This window comes from Oreochromis niloticus, linkage group LG22, assembly GCF_001858045.2.
Source record: "Oreochromis niloticus isolate F11D_XX linkage group LG22, O_niloticus_UMD_NMBU, whole genome shotgun sequence".
Classification (NCBI taxonomy): Eukaryota; Metazoa; Chordata; class Actinopteri; order Cichliformes; family Cichlidae; genus Oreochromis; species Oreochromis niloticus.
In genome coordinates this window covers 27671202-27692656 of record NC_031985.2, presented here as the reverse complement: position 1 = coordinate 27692656, position 21455 = coordinate 27671202, and the positions used below count along the sequence as shown (strand labels likewise).

Here is a 21455-nt window from a genome sequence, read left to right as displayed (position 1 = left end):
GACTTCTAGCACATTTTGGATTTCGCAGTCTTGTGGGCAGCTCAGCTCAGCTCAGTTCCTCTTGCTGTTCTGTATTTTCACAGCCTGCAAAGGCTTGGAGGGCACAACCATCTGCGCTACTCGCCTGCACACTGCCATCTTAGCTCTGGGGGAGTGCTGAAGGGAAACCAGGGTGGTTTGGACCCCCGGGTCTCTCACCTTCTTTTCAGGCGGGAGCCTCCAACCAGAGTCCTTGAGCCTCTGGAGATCCTGAAACTTGACCCTGACGTCCTCTATATTGAGCTGGAGCAGGTCCCAGAAGGCAGCCAGGTCCTGAGACGTGGGCTGAGGATAGGCTGATGGGTCCTGGGTGTGCGGGGGGAGACAGGACTTAACAAGTAACGGGTGGCAAAGCATTACATGGGGATTTGCAGACTAATTTCACCGGTGAGGTGTTTGCAGCCGAGCAAATCTAGCCCTTTAGCGAATCACAGCAAAAATCATGCGCCATATGTAATGTCATGATTTTGCATGCAATCACACATACTCACCACACTCTGTTGGCAGAGGCGGAAGAACTGCTGGACTTTCTGAGACATGAGCATCTGGGCACTGCCAACTGCGTTTCGAATCAGTTCAAGAACTAGGAGGGAAAGAGCACACACGGAGTTTGAGAAACCCAAGAATTATTCATTGTTAATCTTCATCTCGAGTTGCCCTCTCGCACTCACTCTCCTCTGGAAGTTCATTCTCCTCTGCTTCTCTCTCCATGTTCTGGCACCAGCCCTCCATCCTCTCCACCTCTGTCTGCAGGAGGCGTAAGAAGAACTCTCCATCTCTCATGCAGGGAGAGGCTCGGCCCGAGTCGGGCAGGCTCCGGGGACCCTCTAGGGATGGTGTCCCCGCCCAAGCACGCTCAGAGGTAATGGGGAGAGGAGAGTGGGAACGTGGAGGCAGGTGTGGTTGCTGGTGGGGCCGTGTGTCAGCTTGACAGGCCTCAGTGGTGTAGCCAGTCTGGATAAAGTCCTGGGATAACATAAGAAAAAAAAGAAAAAAAAAGTCTGTTTTCGGACCACTGCTGAACCTCAGCCACTATTTATACTAGTATTAATGCCACAAATGTGCAGTGTGGACTCCACTTTTGATCCAGTTTAAATATACCCAGTGAGATTTTTATATTTAATCATGAATAGGACTACTGAATAGTTTGTTTTTAAGCAAATCCTTCTGCCATGCAAATGCACAAGGACACGCTCACGGCCAGCTCCACTCGCATTGCTATTTAAAGTTTTTACTTCACAGACAGTACCAGTGAGAAAACGATATGTGCTCCTAAAGGCAGGGAAGCTGACGAGTGCAAGCTAGAAGACCCAGGGTACTCTTGCAGTAACATTAGCCAAGCTAATAACCAAGAAAGTTACCTGACAGCTAATGTTAGTATGCTAATGTTAATGTATTGTGTGTATAAATCATAGTAATTAAAGCTGTCAAACTCTTTCCTCAGAAATGAGTGGAACTATAAAGTGTTATACAGGGGGAAAAATGATGAAAGTGCAGTACTGATACCTCAGAGCTGTACCTAAATACAGTATTTGAGCAAATTACATTTCAGCCTTGACAGGATAAAATCTAACAAGACCAGAGGAAACCAGCCTCCAGGTGTCTTCAGCTGTCTCCGTCTATATTACTCTCAGCCCCAAGGCTGATCTGTCAGGTCTCCCAGCAAATGAGTAGTTCAGATTCCAAAATATTCAGAAAAAAATGTTGATTTTTAGATGTTGTATACGGAAGAAAATGTCTTTTTATTGTAAGATTGCAAGTTAACTAAACACCGAATACGCCATGAATTTCTATCCATTAACCTGAGGACATGCAAACATGTTGGGTGTCCCCACGTCCTGCTGTCAGTGTTGCCACTATCAAAATAATCACGCACATGCAAGGATTTTGTCATTTACTATGTCTAAATGAAGCCCCGAGGAGCATTAAAGTGAAAGTGGCAAAAGTTTTCCTTCAGAGATCATTGAAGCCAAAATGTTATATGTTTGATTGTTTATGTAAAACTTCAACAGCTGCCTGTGATCCATCAGGAGTATTGCTGGACTCCTACCTCTTTGTAGGCCCACTGTCCCTGCGTGTGGACGGTGCGATGGCACTCTGTATACTGGCTGGCGGACTCGGGCTCAGACGAGTGCCTTTGGAAGGAGCAGCCAAACTGGAGGCTTTTGTCCTGCATCGGCACAGCGATGCTCAATCCCGGGAAGCCCTCGGGGTCCAGGTCGGCCTGCACGCTCGCCGTCACGCTGTTGGAGCGCTTGAAACGAGCTCTCCTGCAAGACAGGGAGTCAATGCAGTCCCAGAGAAATCGAGTCACACAGAGAAATATATGCAAATGCCTTCTTATAGTGTTATTCTTTTGGCTTCTATTAACTGCACGTTCTTCTTTGAGTAAGGCTGCCATGTCACTGCACTCACTACTACTCACTTGGTTACGATAAGACCTGCTAAATCCTCTGGCATATGACGCACCAGTGTGGGCAAAATGTCACGTCGGTGGACTGGGCGATGATCGTTAACTCTATTACAAGTTTATACCCCACCTCCTCCTCACCCTTCTTTCCTGTCTGATGAGGGGTGACTCAGATTTCCGTTATCAGTCTGCTGTTTTCAGCGATGTCACGCTGTCGCGCTCGACAACCGGGTGTGGCAGGCATGGGGGGGGGGTGTTGTTAAGGGATGCACGATCACAAACCGCTCGGGGGTTTGGAAGTATGCGATGCTGCGAGTGTTTGCATGCATGCGTGCAAATCTGACCTGCAGGCAAAGCTGGATATAATTAGGAGATGGGTTGAGTCACGTGCAAAAGTCATGTAGAGTGTATGATTTGCAGTAGTCATGGTTACACTCACTAATGGCTGAAAAACAAGACATTCTTGGAAGAAAGTGTTGCCGAGTTCAAGCTGTGATCTCTGATGAAATGTTAAATGAAATAATAGGATCTAGCCTAGAAATCAACCATAGGTGGCTGCTCTGTTGGGCGCTCAGGAGACGAAGGCTTTTTTTTCAAATTGTAAATGAAAATTATTCACATAAATTACTGTGCAAAGACCAAAAGTTCTTGATGAAGCTACATATTTTGGAGCAAAGATAAATTAGCGAGATAAACAAACACTCGTCTTAGTTTGCAAGTTTGTTTCTTTCTATAATGAAAGCAGCTTAAATGTCAGGCAAAATAAACAGCTCATGTTTAGACTGGATTTCAAAGATGAGTAGTTTTTCTGCCGCTTTGATTTTTACTTTCCTGGTACCTTTTGTCGTCTTCCACTTGGACTCCTACAGAGTGGACCTCGGTCAGAGCTTTGCCCTCCGTGTCGGAATCTGAAAGGGTCTCTGAGCTATCCACCTGCAGCAGAGGAAGACACGAGCACCACAGTCAGAGTGGAGAGAATGAAATCTGAAACCTCACCCTGCCCTGCTGAACATATAGGGAATATATAATGCAATCATTGTGTTGCATGGATGCATGTGCACAGCAGAGGTTCAAAACATCTGCATGCATATCCTCCTGAGAACCGAGGAAAGAAGAATCTTCCCATTGAACTTTATTTGTGATTTCCTTCGTCTTTGGTGCTAAAAGAGGCTACCCAAACACATGAGATATCAATGGAAAGTCCAGGATGTCCTATTTAGCACATCATGACTTAGTAGGGTAGATAGGCTGGTTCTCAGGAGGACACGATTCCATGCCTGGGAGTTTGTAACGGCATTTATTGAGAGCTCTGACAGGATGACCAGACACCGATCGTGTTACTATCCTGGATTGAGCTACTAATGACATCATAATAATGGGACACTGTGTAGTAGAAATAGTACTTAAGCTATTTGACTTTGGGAAAAGTTTTTAAACTTTTGAGTTTAATTAGGTTTGACTGGTGATTCTATTCAGGTCATTTTTATGTCCATGTGACTGCTGTATGGAAACTAGTGTTGAGGCTCTGTTCATTCATTTAGAGGGGGCTTAAAAAATAACTAACCATCTCTGAAGACATGTCAGAGATTAATGTCCCTATTTAATAAAAGTATAGCTCTATAGCAGAATATTGATGCCACTCCCAAGCCTGTATGCTAATTATGGATCTATAGCCTTTTTGAATAGCTAAACTTTGCACCTAGATCGCAGGAAAACTCGACAAAGTCTTCACATGGAGCAGAAAATGGTTTGCAGCTACTAACGCTGAGGGATTATGCATGTTCTTTGTGTAAATGGACTGTATTTCGATTGGTGCTGAAACCATTTTTCTCTTGGCTTAGCTGAGTTGAAAATTAGCATCTGTAAAGCTTGCCTGTAAAGTTATTCACTAAGCACAAAAACCAAACATCCTCGGGAAGAACAGGGGGGCTGGAGTGCAGTGATTAGTTCACAGCCTTTAACTGTGCAAACTACTGCGCCTTCATCAGAGGCTCCAAACATCTGCTCGTTCGGGCTCGGTACATGTGAGGATTTGTTGCTTTTTGAAGTTCGTATCACTGCAAATCAAATTTGGATTTGTGGACAAAGAATGCAGTTTAACCAAAACAAGCAATGTGAAGACTTGCAGTTTTCATTATTTTCTATCATCTTTTAGAGAGCCTAATCCAAATAAATGAAAATAAAAAACTGGCAGAAGGCATATTTTGGGTTTTCCTCTCACCTGCACAGCTATGGACGGCCTCCACTTTCTGACAGCACGCCCTTCGTCCTGCCCTCCAGCTTTACTCAGCATGATGCTGTTCTGAGGCAGAGAGGCTGATTTCCCCAGACTGCCTCCCACTCTGCCGTCCCTCTCTCTTGCTGGCCTCGGCGGTCCCTCCAGAAGGCTGTCAGCTGAGCTGCTGTGTTTGGCCCTCACCCCGACTCCAGGACCCCCTCCATAGGGCACCAGCTCTCTTGAGCCCCGAACCCCGTCCAGGCTCTCTGCGGAGTTGCTGTGCTGTCGGGAACGCCCGGGTCCGCTGCCGGTGTAGTAGCCTCCTCTGGAGGTGCGGCCCGATGGCCCGTCAGAGTTACCCAGGTCCACGGAGTTGCTGTGCTGCTTGGGGCGTCCGGGACCAGAGCTTGAGACCAACTGCCCGCTGCTCTGGAAGTAGGCATCTTGGGTGGACTCTGTGCTGCTCTGGGCTCGCACCGACAGTGAAGACTTCGACATGCGGGGTGGGAGTGGAGGAGGAGCACCTTTACGATAAGGAAAGACTGAAGTGTCAGAAGAGCAGGGGAAAAGGAAGACAAAGGCACAGTGGGCTGTTAAAAGCAAAATGGGTAATATATCAACAGGGAGCGGGGGAGGTCGATACTTACAAAAGGGACAGACTGGAAGGAGAATGTGACAGGAAAGTTAAGGAGTGAAAAAAAATAGGAAAGCGGTTGACATAAAGAGGCAAACAAACATGGAAAGGTGGAGAGAAAAACGATAAAGCCATTAAGAATTACTGCCAGTGTAAGATGGAAGAGGAAAGATACAAAAGTGCAACTTCTTTTCATTAAAAAACAGCTTTTAGTATAAATTTCAGTGAGTGGCAGGGAGGGATGCACTGGAAAAGACAGACATGATAGCGAAGCAAAAACCTCTTCCCCGCAGCTAATTTAACTCTTAAGAAGACAAAGCCTTTTCCTGAGAGCAATATTTAAGAAAGACATGCACGATCTGTCTCCCTCACAGTTTCTTTAAATATATATTTGAACAGAGTTTATTTTCAGAGTGCAAAGCTGCTCACTCCAAAGCTGTAACCCACCCTGTGTTGTGTGTTGTGTGACTTGGTGTACCGGGGAGGGGTCTGTGCTGAAAGTGGATAACACTTCACAGAGGCTTTCGGAAACACTGGATGGATTTTGTGGCAAATAAAAACAGCTGAATATTAGGCTTAAGCATTATTGGGAAGACTTGTCAAAGCAAACATCATCAAGAGTGAAACCAAAAGACAGAGACAAAAAGGCAGCTGGAGACGCTGAGCTATCATCATAATCACATGAGTTCCTGTACCTATTTCTGAGCCTGTGAAACCTGCAATCAGACAGGGGAGGGTGATTGGAGAGAGATGAGATACAAAGGCAAGGCAGAGATGGCAGAGAACAAAGAGGATGCACAAATGTAATACACACACACACACACACACACACACACACATATACAGCTGAGCCTATGGCATGCATATGTACGCACAAACACGGAGGAGGAGAGGGGTAAAAAACAGAGCTCATTAGAGGTTGAAAGAATAGCGAAGAAAAGAAAAGGCTGTATATTAAAAATGGATGCAGCTGTGCAACGAGTGTGTGTGCACGTTTGTGTGTGTGCATGAATTTGCTTTTGTCAACGTAAATGCACACAGCCTGTCATAAAGTTTCATCTCCCACCGTGTCTCCCGCCGCGCTGCCGCCACATAAAAGGCAGCCGCGCATTCAAACGCTCCACAGAGACACCCCAGACTTTTGCATACTGGTGGACTCAAACCGCACACTCACCAGCCCCGCCCTTGATGCTTCCCTGGGGGCCAGACATGGAGAAGACGGAGAGACAGTCGTCATCCTGGGAACATCCGGCCTGGATGGCGCGAACGTAGCTGTGGCTGCGAGTGCGGAACACTCCTGGAAGATCCAGCGCCTCGACAGCTTGAGACTCCACCTCCCCGAACATGGTCCCACACACGGCTTCGAACTGACGGTTTAACGTCTCTCCGAGCTGGAGGATGAGCGGGAAGGTGCAGGGGATGAGAGTTCCTACATCAGTACTTGTCTTACAGATGTCAGATGCACAATTTATATCCCCAAAGAAACTGTCTGTTGAAAGTTTGTGAACCCATTTTTGTCATTTTCTACACAAATATAATCTATAAAGTCATTGCAGTTTAACACAAGTCCTAAAGAAATTTAAGTTAGATTCTAGTCATTGAGGACATTTCGTTCATGCCAAATATCCTGATGTAAGTCAGATTTTTTGTGTGACATACTTCACAGTCGAGTGAAACCTCCTTTGGAGGGTAACGGTGGTCTTGAATTGGCGTTTATACACATAATCTGTCAGACTGTGGACTGGATTGATTAATCTACAAAGCTTAATCTGAGGTCCTCAGAAGTCACCTTTGTCCCAGTCATGATAGATCCCATTTTCATTCCATTGACTGAAATTCCCTGATCTAATTTCAGCTTCAAATTAACTGCTAATCGTCAATGTTCACGCTCTTTACGCTCTCACAGAGATGCACTATTGGATCGTTTTCCTCAATAAACGAATGACCAGATCAAATCGAGCTTAACACTAGCTCGGTGCAGCTCAGGCGAAATCCACAATGCCAGCCCACATCAGCTAATGCCTCCACTGATGCCATTCTGAACATTAACATCTCATAAAATATGCACTGTTTAAGCTGCTTCAGCCTTCCCACAGTTGAAGACATCTGAAGATGCCTTGCAATTCACCTTCATCCCATTTATGCCTTTCATGCCGTATCTGATGTAATCAACGTCAAATCCATTGTCATCCGTGCCTGCTTTGTTCTGTACCTCGCTGGCTTACGTATTTCGTGTTTGCACCCGGAAGGACAGGAAGGTCTCAGATCTCTTAGGTCATATTTATGTAGAAAAACAGGCGATTCTAGGGACGGTTTACACACTTCAAAGCCTCACCCTGCTGTTCGTTACCTGTGTGCTGGTCAAAGAGCGGGTGTAGCTACGGGAGCGGGTGTGGGTCTTGGGTGTGGTTCGGCTGTTAGGGTAAGAATCTGTACACTGTTTACACGAGTGCCTGGAATAAACACAAGCATAAATGTTAGTACTGATTCTTTGTTGTGGCTGTTTACACGTCCGCCATTCACGTTGCTATTTTTATCAAAAAAATGTTTGCAACACAAACAGACCACCATTTGGTGAGCCATCAAATAAAAATTCACTGTATCATGTGTCATAACTGAGCCAGCTGGAGTCATTTTCCGTGCTGTGACGGTGCATTTCCATGCCAATTAGGGAACCATCATTTTTGTTCATTTTATATGAAAAATAAAATCCGAACATTGCAGCAGTTATTATGATGTTCAAGCAGAGCTACAGTTAAATGTGAAAAGGTTCCCAAGGCTGCCTATGTGAAAGTATTTACTGCATAATGTAAGAACATTAACGTCCTTTTTCGGTTTCTTTCCTCATAAGCTGAAATCCGCTGGTGTTATCTTTTTACTGATGTTTACAGCAAGCTCTGGAATAATGTAGTTTAATAATTCAGTTTATGGTCTGAAATCTTCATTTGTCTAAATAAATGGTGCTTGAATGTTACTGAAACGCGTCTTTATATATTTCTTAAAGGGTTACGCACTCAGTTTCACACAGAGTGTGAAATCGTGTGTACAGAGCACAGTGTGCCTCGTCCTAGCTGTTTATTGTCTCTGTGTTCTTTGATTCGCCCACTTGTTAAGTGCTTGCTATTAGGGCATTGCTGGGTCACTGAGTTTCTATCTATAATCTCCAGAGTATTTACACTGGCGGAAACAATGATTTGATCGCCTGTTAAATTTGTAAGTCTGCTCACTTACAAAGAAATGAACAGTCTCTCATTTTTATGTTTGCTTCATTTGAATGAAGAGAGACAGAACATCAACCAAAAATCTGGAAAAAAATTATATACAAGTTAAAAATGGATTTACATGTCACTGAATGAAATAAGTATTTGATCACCAATCAAAACATGACTTAGTACTTGGTGGAGAAACTCTTGTTGGCCAACGCAACAGTGAGATGTTGTAGTTGGTCACCAGGTTTGCACACAGCTCAGGATTTTGTTCACTCGTGTCTAAAGAAACCTGCTAAATCAAAGCTCTGCAGATTTTCTATACGACTGAGGTCTGAAGACTCGCGAGACCACTCCATGGCATTAATGTGCTTCTTCTTCAGCCACTCATTTATTTTGGGTTATTGTCATGCTTGAAGACCCACCCATGACCTATCGTCAGTGTTCTGGCTAAAGAAAGGAGGTTCTTGTCCAAGATTTGATGATACATGGCCCCATGCATTTAGTCTCAATAGGACTACCTGTATAAATAAAGGTCAAATAAAGTAAAACAAAAAAATCTACTGCCCCCTCAATGAGCAGATGCCAAATGATGATGATGCCAAAGAGTTTGACTTTGACTTCTTCTGACCACAGCACTCTCTCCCAAGTCTTCGCTGAATCATTTAGATGTTCACTTACAAACTTGAGACGGGCCTGCTGCTTTGCCTTCTCGAGGAGTCGCACCTTGTGAGCAACATTTGTGACTGTGGTCTCAGCTGCCTTCACATCATTAACATGCTCCTCTTGTGTAGTTTTGTTCTGATCCACCACCTTTCTCATGATCATCCTCACCCCATGAGGCAAGCTCTTACATGGAGCTTCAGACAGAATCTGATTGATGGTCATTTTATATTTCTTCCATTTCCAAATAATGGCACCAGCAGTTGTCACCATCCTGACATGCTTATTGTGGATGGTCCTGTAGCAGGTCTACAATCTTGTCTCTGATGTGCTTTAAACATCTCCTTGGTCGTCCCCAAGGTGGTGGGGAAGATGGAATTTAAGAAACTGATTCTATGGAGAGGTTTGTTTTAGACACATAACAAGCTGGGAACAGGTGTATCTGTAAGTGATTGATTAATCGTAATCTGTTCGACACGAGCATACACACAGACTTCAAATATTTGACTCAATAACATGCATTTCAGTTCATAAAGTTTATGTAATGTGTTTTTTTCTGGATTTTTGGTTGATATTCTGTCTCCCCATTAAAATGAAACCACCATAAAATTAAAGACTGTTTGTTTATTTGTACGTGAACAAACTTAGAAATTGAACAGGGATCAATCTTCCCTCGCTGTACCCTCCTTTATTTACTTTAACGAAACAGATCTGAATTTTCTAAGTCTGAAAGGATCTTTTTAAAGTCTGAAATTAACAGTTATCCCAAAATGTGTTTGGAAACATCAGATTTTTATTCAATTCAATTCAATTCAATTCAATTTTATTTATATAGCGCCAAATCACAACAAAAGTCGCCTCAAGGCGCTTTATATTGTACAGTAGATAGCACAATAATAAATACAGAGAAAAACCCAACAATCATATGACCCCCTATGAGCAAGCACTTTGGCGACAGTGGGAAGGAAAAACTCCCTTTTAACAGGAAGAAACCTCCGGCAGAACCAGGCTCAGGGAGGGGCGGCCATCTGCTGCGACCGGTTGGGGTGAAAGAAGGAAAACAGGATGAAAGACATGCTGTGGAAGAGAGACAGAGATTAATAACAGATATGATTCGATGCAGAGAGGTCTATTAGCACATAGTGAGTGAGAAAGGTGACTGGAAGGGAAAAACTCAATGCATCATGGGAATCCCCGGCAGCCTACGTCTATTGCAGCATAACTAAGGGAGGATTCAGGGTCACCTGGTCCAGCCCTAACTATATGCTTTAGCAAAAAGGAAAGTTTTAAGCCTAATCTTGAAAGTAGAGATAGTGTCTGTCTCCCGAATCCAAACTGGAAGCTGGTTCCACAGAAGAGGGGCCTGAAAACTGAAGGCTCTGCCTCCCATTCTACTTTTAAATACTCTAGGAACAACAAGTAGGCCTGCAGTGCAAGAGCGAAGTGCTCTAATAGGGTGATATGGTACTACAAGGTCATTAAGATAAGATGGGGCCTGATTATTTAAGACCTTGTATGTGAGGAGCAGGATTTTGAAATCAATTCTGGATTTAACAGGAAGCCAATGAAGGGAAGCCAAAACAGGAGAAATATGCTCTCTCTTTCTAGTCCCTGTCAGTACTCTTGCTGCAGCATTTTGGATTAGCTGAAGGCTTCTCAGCGAGTTTTTAGGACTTCCTGATAATAGTGAATTACAGTAGTCCAGCCTGGAAGTAATAAATGCATGAACTAGTTTTTCAGCATCACTCTGAGACAGGATATTTCTAATTTTAGAGATATTGCGCAAATGGAAGAAAGCAGTCTTACATATTTGTTTAATATGTGCATTGAAGGACATGTCCTGGTCAAAAATGACTCCAAGGTTTCTCACAGTGTTACTGGAGGCCAAGGTAATGCCATCCAGAGTAAGAATCTGCTTAGATACCATATTTCTAAGATTTTCAGGGCCGAGTACAATAACCTCAGTTTTATCTGAATTAAGAAGCAGAAAGTTAGCGGCCATCCAGGTCTTTATGTCTTTAAGACATTCCTGCAGTTTAACTAATTGGTGTGTGTTACCTGGCTTCATGGATAGATAGAGCTGCGTGTCATCTGCATAGCAGTGAAAATTTATGCTATGTCTTCTAATGATGTTGCCTAGGGGAAGCATGTATAATGTAAATAGAATTGGTCCTAGCACTGAACCCTGTGGAACACCATAATTGACCTTAGTGTCTGAAGAGGACTCTCCATTTACATGTACAAACTGGAGTCTATTAGATAGATATGATACAAACCACTGCAGTGCAGTACCTGTAATACCTACAGCATGTTCTAATCGCTCTAATAGGATATTATGGTCAACAGTATCGAACGCAGCACTGAGGTCTAGCAGGACAAGCACAGAGATGAGTCCACTGTCAGAGGCCATAAGAAGATCATTTGTAACCTTCACTAAAGCTGTTTCTGTGCTGTGATGAGCTCTGAAACCTGACTGAAACGCTTCAAATAAGCCATTCCTCTGCAGATGATCAGTTAGCTGTTTGACAACTACTCTTTCAAGGATTTTTGATATGAAAGGAAGGTTGGAGATTGGCCTATAATTAGCTAAGACAGCTGGGTCTAGAGATGGCTTTTTAAGTAAAGGTTTAACTACAGCCAGCTTGAAGGCCTGTGGTACATAGCCGATTATTAGAGATAGGTTGATCATATTTAAGATCGAAGAATTAATTAATGGCAGGACTTCTTTGAGCAGTTTTGTAGGAATGGGGTCTAAAAGACACGTTGATGGTTTGGAGGAATTAATTATTGAAGTTAACTCAGAAAGATCAATTGGAGAAAAAGAGTCTAACTTAACATCGATGGTACTAAGAGTAGCTGTAGATAATATTACATCTGTGGGATGATTATTGGTAATTTTTTCTCTAATGATAAAAATTTTATTTGTGAAGAAGTTCATGAAGTCATTACTAGTTAACGTTAAAGGGATGGTTGGCTCAGTAGAGCTCTGACTTTTTGTCAGCCTGGCTACAGTGCTGAAGAGAAACCTGGGGTTGTTCTTATTTTCTTCAATCAGTGACGAATAGTAAGATGTTCTGGCTTTGCGGAGGGCTTTCTTATAAAGCAGCAAACTATTTCTCCAGGCTAAATGATGATCCTCTAAATTTGTGACACGCCATTTCCTCTCCAGCTTACGAGTTATCTGCTTTAGGCTACGTGTTTGAGAATTATACCACGGAGTCAGGGACTTTGGATTTGAGGCCTTAGTTTTCACAGGAGCTACAGTATCCAGAGTCGTACGTAGTGAGGAGGTAAAATTATTAACAAGATAATCGACCTCTGTTGGAGTAGCGTTCAGATAGCTGCTCTGCTCTATGTTGGTACAGGGCATTGAAGATGATAACAGTGGGTGGATTATATTCTTAAACTTAGTTACAGCACTTTCAGAAAGACATCTACTTTGATAAAGTCTACTCTCCACTGCTGTGTAATCAATTATTGTAAATGTAAATGTTATCAGGAAATGATCAGACAGCAGAGGGTTTTCAGGAAACACTGTTAAATATTCAGTTTCTATGCCATATGTTAAAACAAGATCTAGAGTGTGATTAAAGTGGTGGGTGGGTTCTTTTACATTTTGAGAGAAGCCAATTGAGTCTAGTAACAGATTAAATGCGATGTTGAGGCTGTCATTTTTAGCATCTACATGGATGTTAAAATCACCCACAATAATTATTTTATCTGAGCTGAGCACTAAATCAGATAAAAAGTCTGAGAAATCAGAGAGAAACTCTGTGTAAGGCCCAGGTGGACGATAGATGATAACAAGTAAGACTGGTTTCTGAGTTTTACAGCTGGGGTGGACGAGGCTAAGCATCAGGCTTTCAAATGAATTAAAAGTCTGTCTTGGTCTTTCGTTAATTAATAGGCTGGTGTGAAAAATTGCTGCCACACCGCCCCCTCGGCCTGTGCTTCGGGATTTCTGGTAGTTAGAATGACTCGGGGGTGTTGATTCATTTAAACTAACATACTCATCCTGCTGCAACCAGGTTTCTGTAAGGCAGAGTAAATCGATTTGTTGATCAATTATTAAGTCATGTACTAACAGAGACTTGGAGGAGAGAGACCTAATATTTGATAATCCACATTTCACTGTTTTACTCTTTGGTTCAGATGTGGATACTGTATTGTTCTTTCTTTGTGATTTTTTATGTTTAAGTTGTTTATTGCTGGTTTTTAGTTTGTTTTTTGCCTTTTTGGGAGCTGACACAGTCTCAATGGAGATGGGTTTTTGGGGGGGTAGCAGGAGGAGAGAAGCTGCAGAGAGGCGTGTAAGACTGCAACTCTGCTTCCTGGTCCCAACTCTGGATAGTCATATTTTGGGGGGTTTAATGAATTTGTCCATATTTCTAGAAATGAGAGCTGCTCCATCCAAAGTGGGATGGATGCCGTCTCTCCTAACAAGACCAGGTTTCCTCCAGAAGGTTTGCCAATTATCTATGAAGCCCACATCGTTTCTGGGACACCACTCAGACAGCCAGCAATTTAAGGAGAACATGCGGCTAAACATGTCACTCCTGGTCTGATTGGGGAGGGGACCAGAGAAAACTACAGAGTCCGACATTGTTTTTGCAAAGTTACACACCGATTCAATATTGATTTTAGTGACCTCCGATTGGCGTAACCGGGTGTCATTACTGCCGACGTGAATTATGATCTTACTGTATTTACGTTTACCCTTAGCCAGCAGTTTTAAATTTCCTTCAATGTCGCCTGCTCTGGCCCCTGGAAGACAATTGACTATGGTTGCCGGTGTCTCTAGCTTCACATGTCTGAGAACAGAATCACCAATTACCAGAGTTTGACCCCCGGCGGGTGTGTCGCCGAGTGGGGAAAAACGGTTAGACACATGAACAGGTTGGTGGTGTACCTGGGGCTTCAGTTTAAGACTATGCTTCCTCCTCACCGTCACCCAGCCGCCCTCTTTCCCCAGCTGCTTGGGGTCTGCCGGGGAACAGCTAGCGGGGCCTACGCTATCTTCGGCTGCACCAGCTACAGGGGCCTGGCTAGCTACGGGTGAATGAAGGGTGCGAAGCCGAGTCTCCAATTCAGTAATCCTGGCCTCCAGAGCTGCAAATATGCTACATTTATTACAGGTATCATTACTGCTAAAGGAGGCCGAGGAGTAACTAAACATCTGACACAATGAGCAGGAAAGTGCAGGAGGGACAGGTGAAGTAGCCATGGTGCTAACGAGTCGGCTACGAGCTAAGCTAAGCTAGCGAAACAGTAAAGAGACAGTGAGTGAATACTTTGGCTATAAATTAGGTAGTGAGTACACAGAAAGGGTGATTCAGATGAAGCACGTTAAGATTATACTATGAAAAAGGGATGTATCAAAAGATTTAAATTAAATTGCTAAGCAGAAAAGCTACTCAGAAACACCACTGTGTTTGAGCAGGAACAGGAAGTGATACTATACCACAGAGCGAGCGAACACCAAGTGACAGCGCCACCAAGAGTCAGGAGTCAGGACTATCATATTACAAACTGAAAATAAAGATTTTGGATAGCAGGGTTTTTCTAAGGAGGGAGACTTAGACTGTCTAAAAGATTTTATGAAGTTATGAGAAAAAATTATCCAATGGTTTTGTATTTTCACCCACACTGTGGAAAATAATGTTGTCCACATTTAAAGAGTGAGCCTTAAAGGCACAATCAAACAGTGCTGTGTATTTAAGCTGCAGCCTCTTATAAAGTTATAGAAAAGGAATGAATTCTAAAAACAAACCAAAAAAAAAAAGCAGTAAAGTAACATAATGCAAAAATCCTCCTGTGGGGAAATGTTCGGATAAACAGCAACCATCCAAACTAGGACTAACTTGCTATTTTGTTTTTCTGTATTTTGTTCCAGGTTGTTGTTGTTTTCCTTTGTCATCCCAGTGCTGTCTGTTTCTGTATTTTATTGTTTACTTCTGTCACACCTGTGCAATTCCTATTTGATATGCTATGCTGCTTTTGCACTGCTTAAAAAAAAGACAACCAAACTAAACCAAATAAACTTGTTTTTTATGGTTTTTGAAAGCAGAGAGGTGACTCGAGGGTAAATACAAGTATTTCAGCATGAATATAAAAGCTGAATTTGTGCCATCTGACCTTTGATCCATGCTGATAGAGCGTCTGAAGGCTTCCCTCTGGGCGATCAGCGTGGACTTGGGCGAGGCTTTGGGACTCGTGTCCGAGTCAGCGCTGTCATCGTCGCCCATGGCTTTGATGTAGCTGCCACTCCGCATGCGACGGCAAGGAATCTCCCCTCCGCCGTCAGCTGCTCCGCCACCGCTATAACCACCTCCCCAGTCTTCTGAAGGGACCTGAGGCACATCCACATCCACCCAAACATTCACATGATCACCATTAAACTGACCAACTAGTACTGATCTGAAATTGCAACAGGTTGTGAGTAAAAATGTAACAACCATGTGGGACCAACATGGTTTTAGTAGGTTAAACAATTAAATGCGTTAAAAGTAAGTATGCATTCCTCTTCTACACCCACTGTTAAGGGAAAAGGAATTAGTCATGATGTGAATTAATCAACGCCGAGATATTGAAGATGTTTTTCACTGCACTGTTTGCAGTTTCTTCTCAATATCTGCTGTCAAGATCCGAAGGCTTCTCAAAACAGAAATATATTTCTTAATCGAAAAATATTTCACACCTCGAATGGAAAAAGGTTTATTTAGCAGCACAGTTCTGGCCCACGTGCACACAGGGTTGGGTTGGGGGGCAAACACAACCGAAAAGTCAACTGCACTCGTGCACACACGCTCACATGCACACATATGCATACATGAGTAATGATGTTAGAGAAAGAGAGAATAGGATGAAGGGACTTACAGAGAGAGAGAAACTCTGACAGCTGGAAAAACACTGACGCAGAGAAGGAAAAACAACGTAAGCTCAAAAGCCGACAGACGGAGAGCAAATAAATAAAAACAGAGAAAAACAGGTAGACAAGAGAGAGAGGGCAGCAGACAGGAGTGGCGACACGGAGTGGGAGAAAGACATGAACGCGGTGGCAAAAACACAAAACAGAAGACGCAATTTAACAGACGAGCAAATGATTCTGATGGGAAAACAACACACACAGCAGTGCAGTCAAGACAAGACACTAAAGGGTAAGACAACACAGAGAGAAATATTAAGAATCAATGAAATTAACCCTAAGAATTACGCTGACATGTTCCCACTGTTGCCCTAATTTAATACATGAAGGCGTTAGCACACCCAGGAAGAGATCACAGAGTGTCAGTGAAGTTTTGCAAATTCAGCAATTACAGGCAACCCCAAAGTGAGTGATTATCATGTGGAACTACTCCAAAGTTGGGAAGTGAAGTCAAGCATGAAACACATCACAAACCTGAGTTTTTTTTGCCTTTAACGCTTCGAAAATGACCTTTTGTTTACTTTGGAGAAATAATACAACATAAAACAACACATTAAAAAAATTCTAATCAGACAACCTCAGCTAACTGATTAGCATTGAGATTCAGTCTGGAGCTGCTTTATTGGTCTCAAATTACACAAAGCATGAAAGATGTCTTGACTGGTATTTTCTCATCTAATTTCTAAATGTGTGTTGTGCTGATGTGAGGCACATGCTACATGCTAAAGTAGCATTTGGCCAGTCTTTCACTCAAAAACCTAAAACAAAGAACTACAGGAGGCTAATAATGGCACTATATGCTTAGACACCGCTCTACATTAAATTATTAATTATTCCACAGTGTGTCTTTTGTCCCATCTCCCTCCTCTCACCCCCAACCAGTTGCCACTAATGGCTGCTTCTGCCTAAGCCTGGTTCTGCCAGGCTGTTATAAGCAAGTTTTTCCTTTGCACTCTCGCCAAGTGCTTGATCACAGAGCGTCATCTGATTGTTTTCTCTATATTATATATATATATATATATATATTATTGTAGCGTCTTTACCTTATAATATAAAGCCTCTCGAGGCGACTGCTGTTTTGATTTGGCACTATATAAATAAAATAAAATTGAAGTGAATCAATAACCAAATAATCAGACATTTAAATTTCTAGTACAGAGAGAGTATTGGTGACAATGGGCTGATCTTTGTTTAGCCTTCAGCGCCACATGTCAGGAGCTGTGCACAGGTTCATGTTGGAAACTAACAACAACGGCTCAACACTTTGGAGATATTTTCATGACCATAAAAGACAGCACAATGTAGTAAAGTTTATATTTATGGTCCAAGTATTATACGTCAATATACTAATTAATTAATAACTCGTTAAATGTATAGACTATTATGTATTTATTTTTGTTAGGAAAGTCTAAAGACTAACTTGATGTTGCCTTACACATAAAAAATATAAGATATTCAGCCAAAACCCAGAACTGATCTGAAAAATCTCAGTAGAGCTGATGAGAAATGCAGAATTAGGTGATCAGGTCACGGGGGGTTTCTCGCCACGAATGACCCCTTATGTTGACAAACGCAGCTTTAATTAGCATCATAGCTCGTGAGTATAGCTATTAACCTCGCACATAACATGCTATTATTGTGGAGGACCACTCACTTTGATGTGTGTGTTTATATGTGTGTGTGTGTTCACTCGTACTACTTCTTTCACAGTATGAGGAGAGTTTTCCACCATCCACACACTAACAGCAGCTGTTTTGGCTGAAGGACCTCTCAGCCTTTCATTTTAGTTTTTCATTTTTTTGTAAATGCTGTCAGGTGCAGCTTCATATACAAGCATGTGACCGACACCTACACCCAGACACACACATAGCCAAGGCCCCAGGGTTTGGCATCCAGCTGAGTGTGTGTTTTTAAGGTCATCACTTAAAAGATGATTCAGCCTAATCTCGTGATCCCTGTGGCCTTCCACTATCTCTCTCATTTCCTCAAACGCCCCTTTCTCTCCTCTTCTTGCTTTGCCCCTTGGCTACCATCACCTCTTTTATCTCTTTTCTATCCCTGAGCTTGCTTTACCGTCTCTAGGTCCCTCTGCATTCGTCTTTTCTAACACTCTTTGTCCCTCACTGCTTTGCTCTTCTTTTCATTCCTTTTACTCCATATTCAGCGTTTTTTTCCTCGGCCCTCTTTTCTTTTTTAATCATTTTTTATCTATCACACACAGGCTGAGGGGAAGGTGAGAGGCTCAGGGAACGGAGAGCATCAGGTTCTGATGCCACACATTGTGATTGGCGTTGACGCCATGGGGGAAAGTTTGCACATGTCCCTTTGCCTCTGACCGCTGACTGGCAAAGATTCACTTACATTTATTGCTAGTCCGACCTGACTCTTTGCAGGAAACCTGTGTAAGTATTAGCTTGTATGTACATGTTTGTATTTTTTTACACATGGAAATAACATACAGCAGGTAGACTGACCCTGCAACGAGTGAGGGAGTGCTGTAGCATACTTGACCATGTGCTTTATGTTTCCAGGTGCTATAAAAACTACTTTGTCAGTGCTTTGTAGAGCATTTTTCTTAATGTGGACCAACCTACCTTTAGCTCTTCACTTTTGACTGTTTGCATAAATCCAGCAGATGTAGAGCCAATTTAGAATTCAGTCATAACATGGAGAAATTCAAAGTTTAATCTAGTGTGGAGGTGAAAGGTTTGAAGATGAAAGCGAGGCTGTCGATTTATTGACTGACCTCAGTCCTGACCCTCACCTGCAGCTAGAGGTAGTGACCAAAAGAATAACAAGTTAGACTAGAAAGAAAGATCATATTTCTCACATTGTGGCTGCTCAATTTCAATTTAATTAAATGCAGAAATGAATTTAAAATCCTTCCCTTCACATACAAAGTTCTGAAAGATCAGCACCCATCGTATCTTAAACACCTCATATTACAATGTTACCTCAATAGAGGACTTTGCTGTCACAGTTCAGGCTTAGTTGTGGTTCCTAGAGTTTCCAAAATATAAAATAGTGCTACTCCTCAGCCTCCTAGGTGATTTTCAGAAATCAGGTCATTGAGAATCGAACTTGTCAGAGACTTTTAGTAGTTGCACCTACAGTATGAATTTCATAATCCTACGACAGCTCATTTTTGAGTTATCACGTTCACAAAAATGGGCGTTCATGCCACTCGCCTGCATGGCAGGGTGACGACAATAGCCCATCAGCCTTTTATGGCTTAGGGGTAAAAATGTGCGGCCGAGCTATCAGATACACTATATGGATAGAAGTACAGTGCCACCTAAATATCACACCATAGGAGGTGCTCAGCCAAGCCCATGCTATGAAGCACCCGGCACACAGTTTTTGTGCTGATGTTAATGTAAGAGGAAGTCTGGAGCTCTGCAGTTAGTGAGTAAGGAGAGCGTTGCCAAACTTTATACACTTTGCATTGACTGCGCTCTGGTCTGACTCACTTTGGTTGAATTGCTGTGGTTCTTAAATGTTTCCACTTTGCAATTATACTAATTACAGTTGATTGTGGAATACCTAGGAGGGAAGATATTTCACAAAGTGGTTTATTACAGTGCTGGCATCCTGTTGAAGCACCACAATCAAATTAAATTAGCACTTTAGAATGACCGATTCTTTCACAAATGTTTGTAAAGGCAGGGTGCTTGGTTTTCCAGACCTGTGGAAATGGGATTTCTTCTTTTGGCTTTTCTTTCATGTCGCCACAGCAGATCACCTCCCACCATCCTGTCCTGTCCCTCACACTCTCTTCCTTCATGCTAACCCTCTGCATGTCTTCCTTCACTAGAGCACTTCTGTGCATATAGTGATACAGACCCCTCTGTTGTTGATCCGGCTTCCACTTTGGGTACTTTTAAGATTAGGCCTGAAACTCTCTGATTTTGATAAACCTAATGTTGGTACTGTATCTGTTGATCCTGATCCCAATTTTACTTGTCAATAAGTTTGTGTCTACTCTCTTCTTTCCCCTCAGTCCCACAGGGAGGGAAGGCAGATGGCTGCCCCTCCCTGAGCTGTCGGTGGTCTCTTCCTGTTAAAAAGCAGTTCTTCCTTCTCTCTATGGCGAAGTGCTCATTCACAGGTGAACATCTGATGGTTGTTGTTCTCTTACTAATATTGCAGAGCCTTTACATTACAATATAAATTATTTGCCAGTCTCTCATGAAAAGTGCCACCTTTTATACACAAGTAATAGAGTTTAAAGGCAGCTGTTGGGTGTATGATATCTGCTCTTGCTTTCTCAGGCAGTTTCAATTTGGAGTTGTTGCACCTGTGCTGCTGTTAGTCCTGACATTTCATCCTGGTGAAACAGACCTGAACAGCTTTATATCTGCAGCTCCAGTGAGCTGTCTGCTCTGAAGCCGTGGATCAATCTGGCCTGCCCTGGCACATCTAAGCCAGGCACAAAATTCACTCAACACACTGTCTCTCCACGCCTCCCAAAACCACCAGTGACACCTGGAGATACGAGAAAAGCTGCAGCAAGGGAAGTTCATTTCGTGTCCTAAGGGGAGAATGTGTTGGTAGCCTAAAGCACGGGGTAAACTGTGTGGGGTTTGTCCTCAGAAAAGCACGAACACACAGACGACCCTGCTCTCTCTGTCTCCTCTATCAGCAGACCTCAGCTGTGTCTAAAGGATGAGAGTTGGAAAAACACCAGGGACTCCTGTGGCTACCTGCTGTTTCCGTAGAAACACAGCCTGCATGGCAGCTCTACCTCAACACAGCTGGAGGTTTCTGAGCTCGTGCGTGTTTGTGTGCGTGCGTGTGTGTGCTCTCTGAGATGCCACTGTAACAGCCAATAACAGCCTTTAATTAACCTTTTCTGCCGTTTTAGGAGATAAAATGAGTGAACGGGTTCTCTGAAAATTGCATGCGGCAGATTCAAGTTACAGCGTGTTGACAGGAGGCAGGTAAGTGACTGTTGTAAGGGACAGGTAAATAACACGGTGGGTGATGATGATTACTGTTTTCTGACTCACAGCAAAATGCCAGGAGAGTCCATCTGGCCTCTTAGACAGACATTTAACCAAGAGAAATCTGTACTTTTCACTTGATTTTTTGAAACTTTTATTTAAGAAAAAGGGTTTTTCATGCTTTTGAAAAATTGTTGTTCATTTTCCCATTAATCCAAAGGCTTTACCACAAGAATCTTACCCATCTTTGTTTGTATTTTCTTCTTCCAATTTGCTTTTTTGAGCTTTTGAAACTACACTTCCAATATTTCTTAGAATTAAACAAAAATTGCCCATGTTGCTATTAAAGGTGTGTTTCTATAGCAGGAAAATGAAATTTTGAGTAACTGAATAACTTTACTTGTGTATTCAACTGGA

The 21455-nt window shown here is 42.8% G+C and overlaps 1 protein-coding gene across 3 annotated transcripts in view; it reads right to left on the bottom strand.

The window, feature by feature from the left end:
* The window catches only part of dlgap3 (discs, large (Drosophila) homolog-associated protein 3), a 162872-nt gene that overhangs the window by 6854 nt on the left and 134563 nt on the right, over positions 1-21455 (bottom strand). The window contains exons 4-12 of one of the 3 annotated variants that reach the window (XM_025902372.1): positions 15306-15520; positions 7637-7754; positions 6476-6692; positions 4671-5209; positions 3288-3382; positions 2090-2309; positions 711-1005; positions 531-622; positions 199-345 (exon numbers count right to left, since the gene is read on the bottom strand). In XM_025902372.1, coding sequence (XP_025758157.1) covers positions 199-345; positions 531-622; positions 711-1005; positions 2090-2309; positions 3288-3382; positions 4671-5209; positions 6476-6692; positions 7637-7754; positions 15306-15520 — 1938 coding nt within the window. The remainder of the gene's footprint in view (positions 1-198; positions 346-530; positions 623-710; positions 1006-2089; positions 2310-3287; positions 3383-4670; positions 5210-6475; positions 6693-7636; positions 7755-15305; positions 15521-21455) is intronic. The other 2 variants (XM_025902373.1, XM_005453886.4) reach the window with 2 other exon arrangements.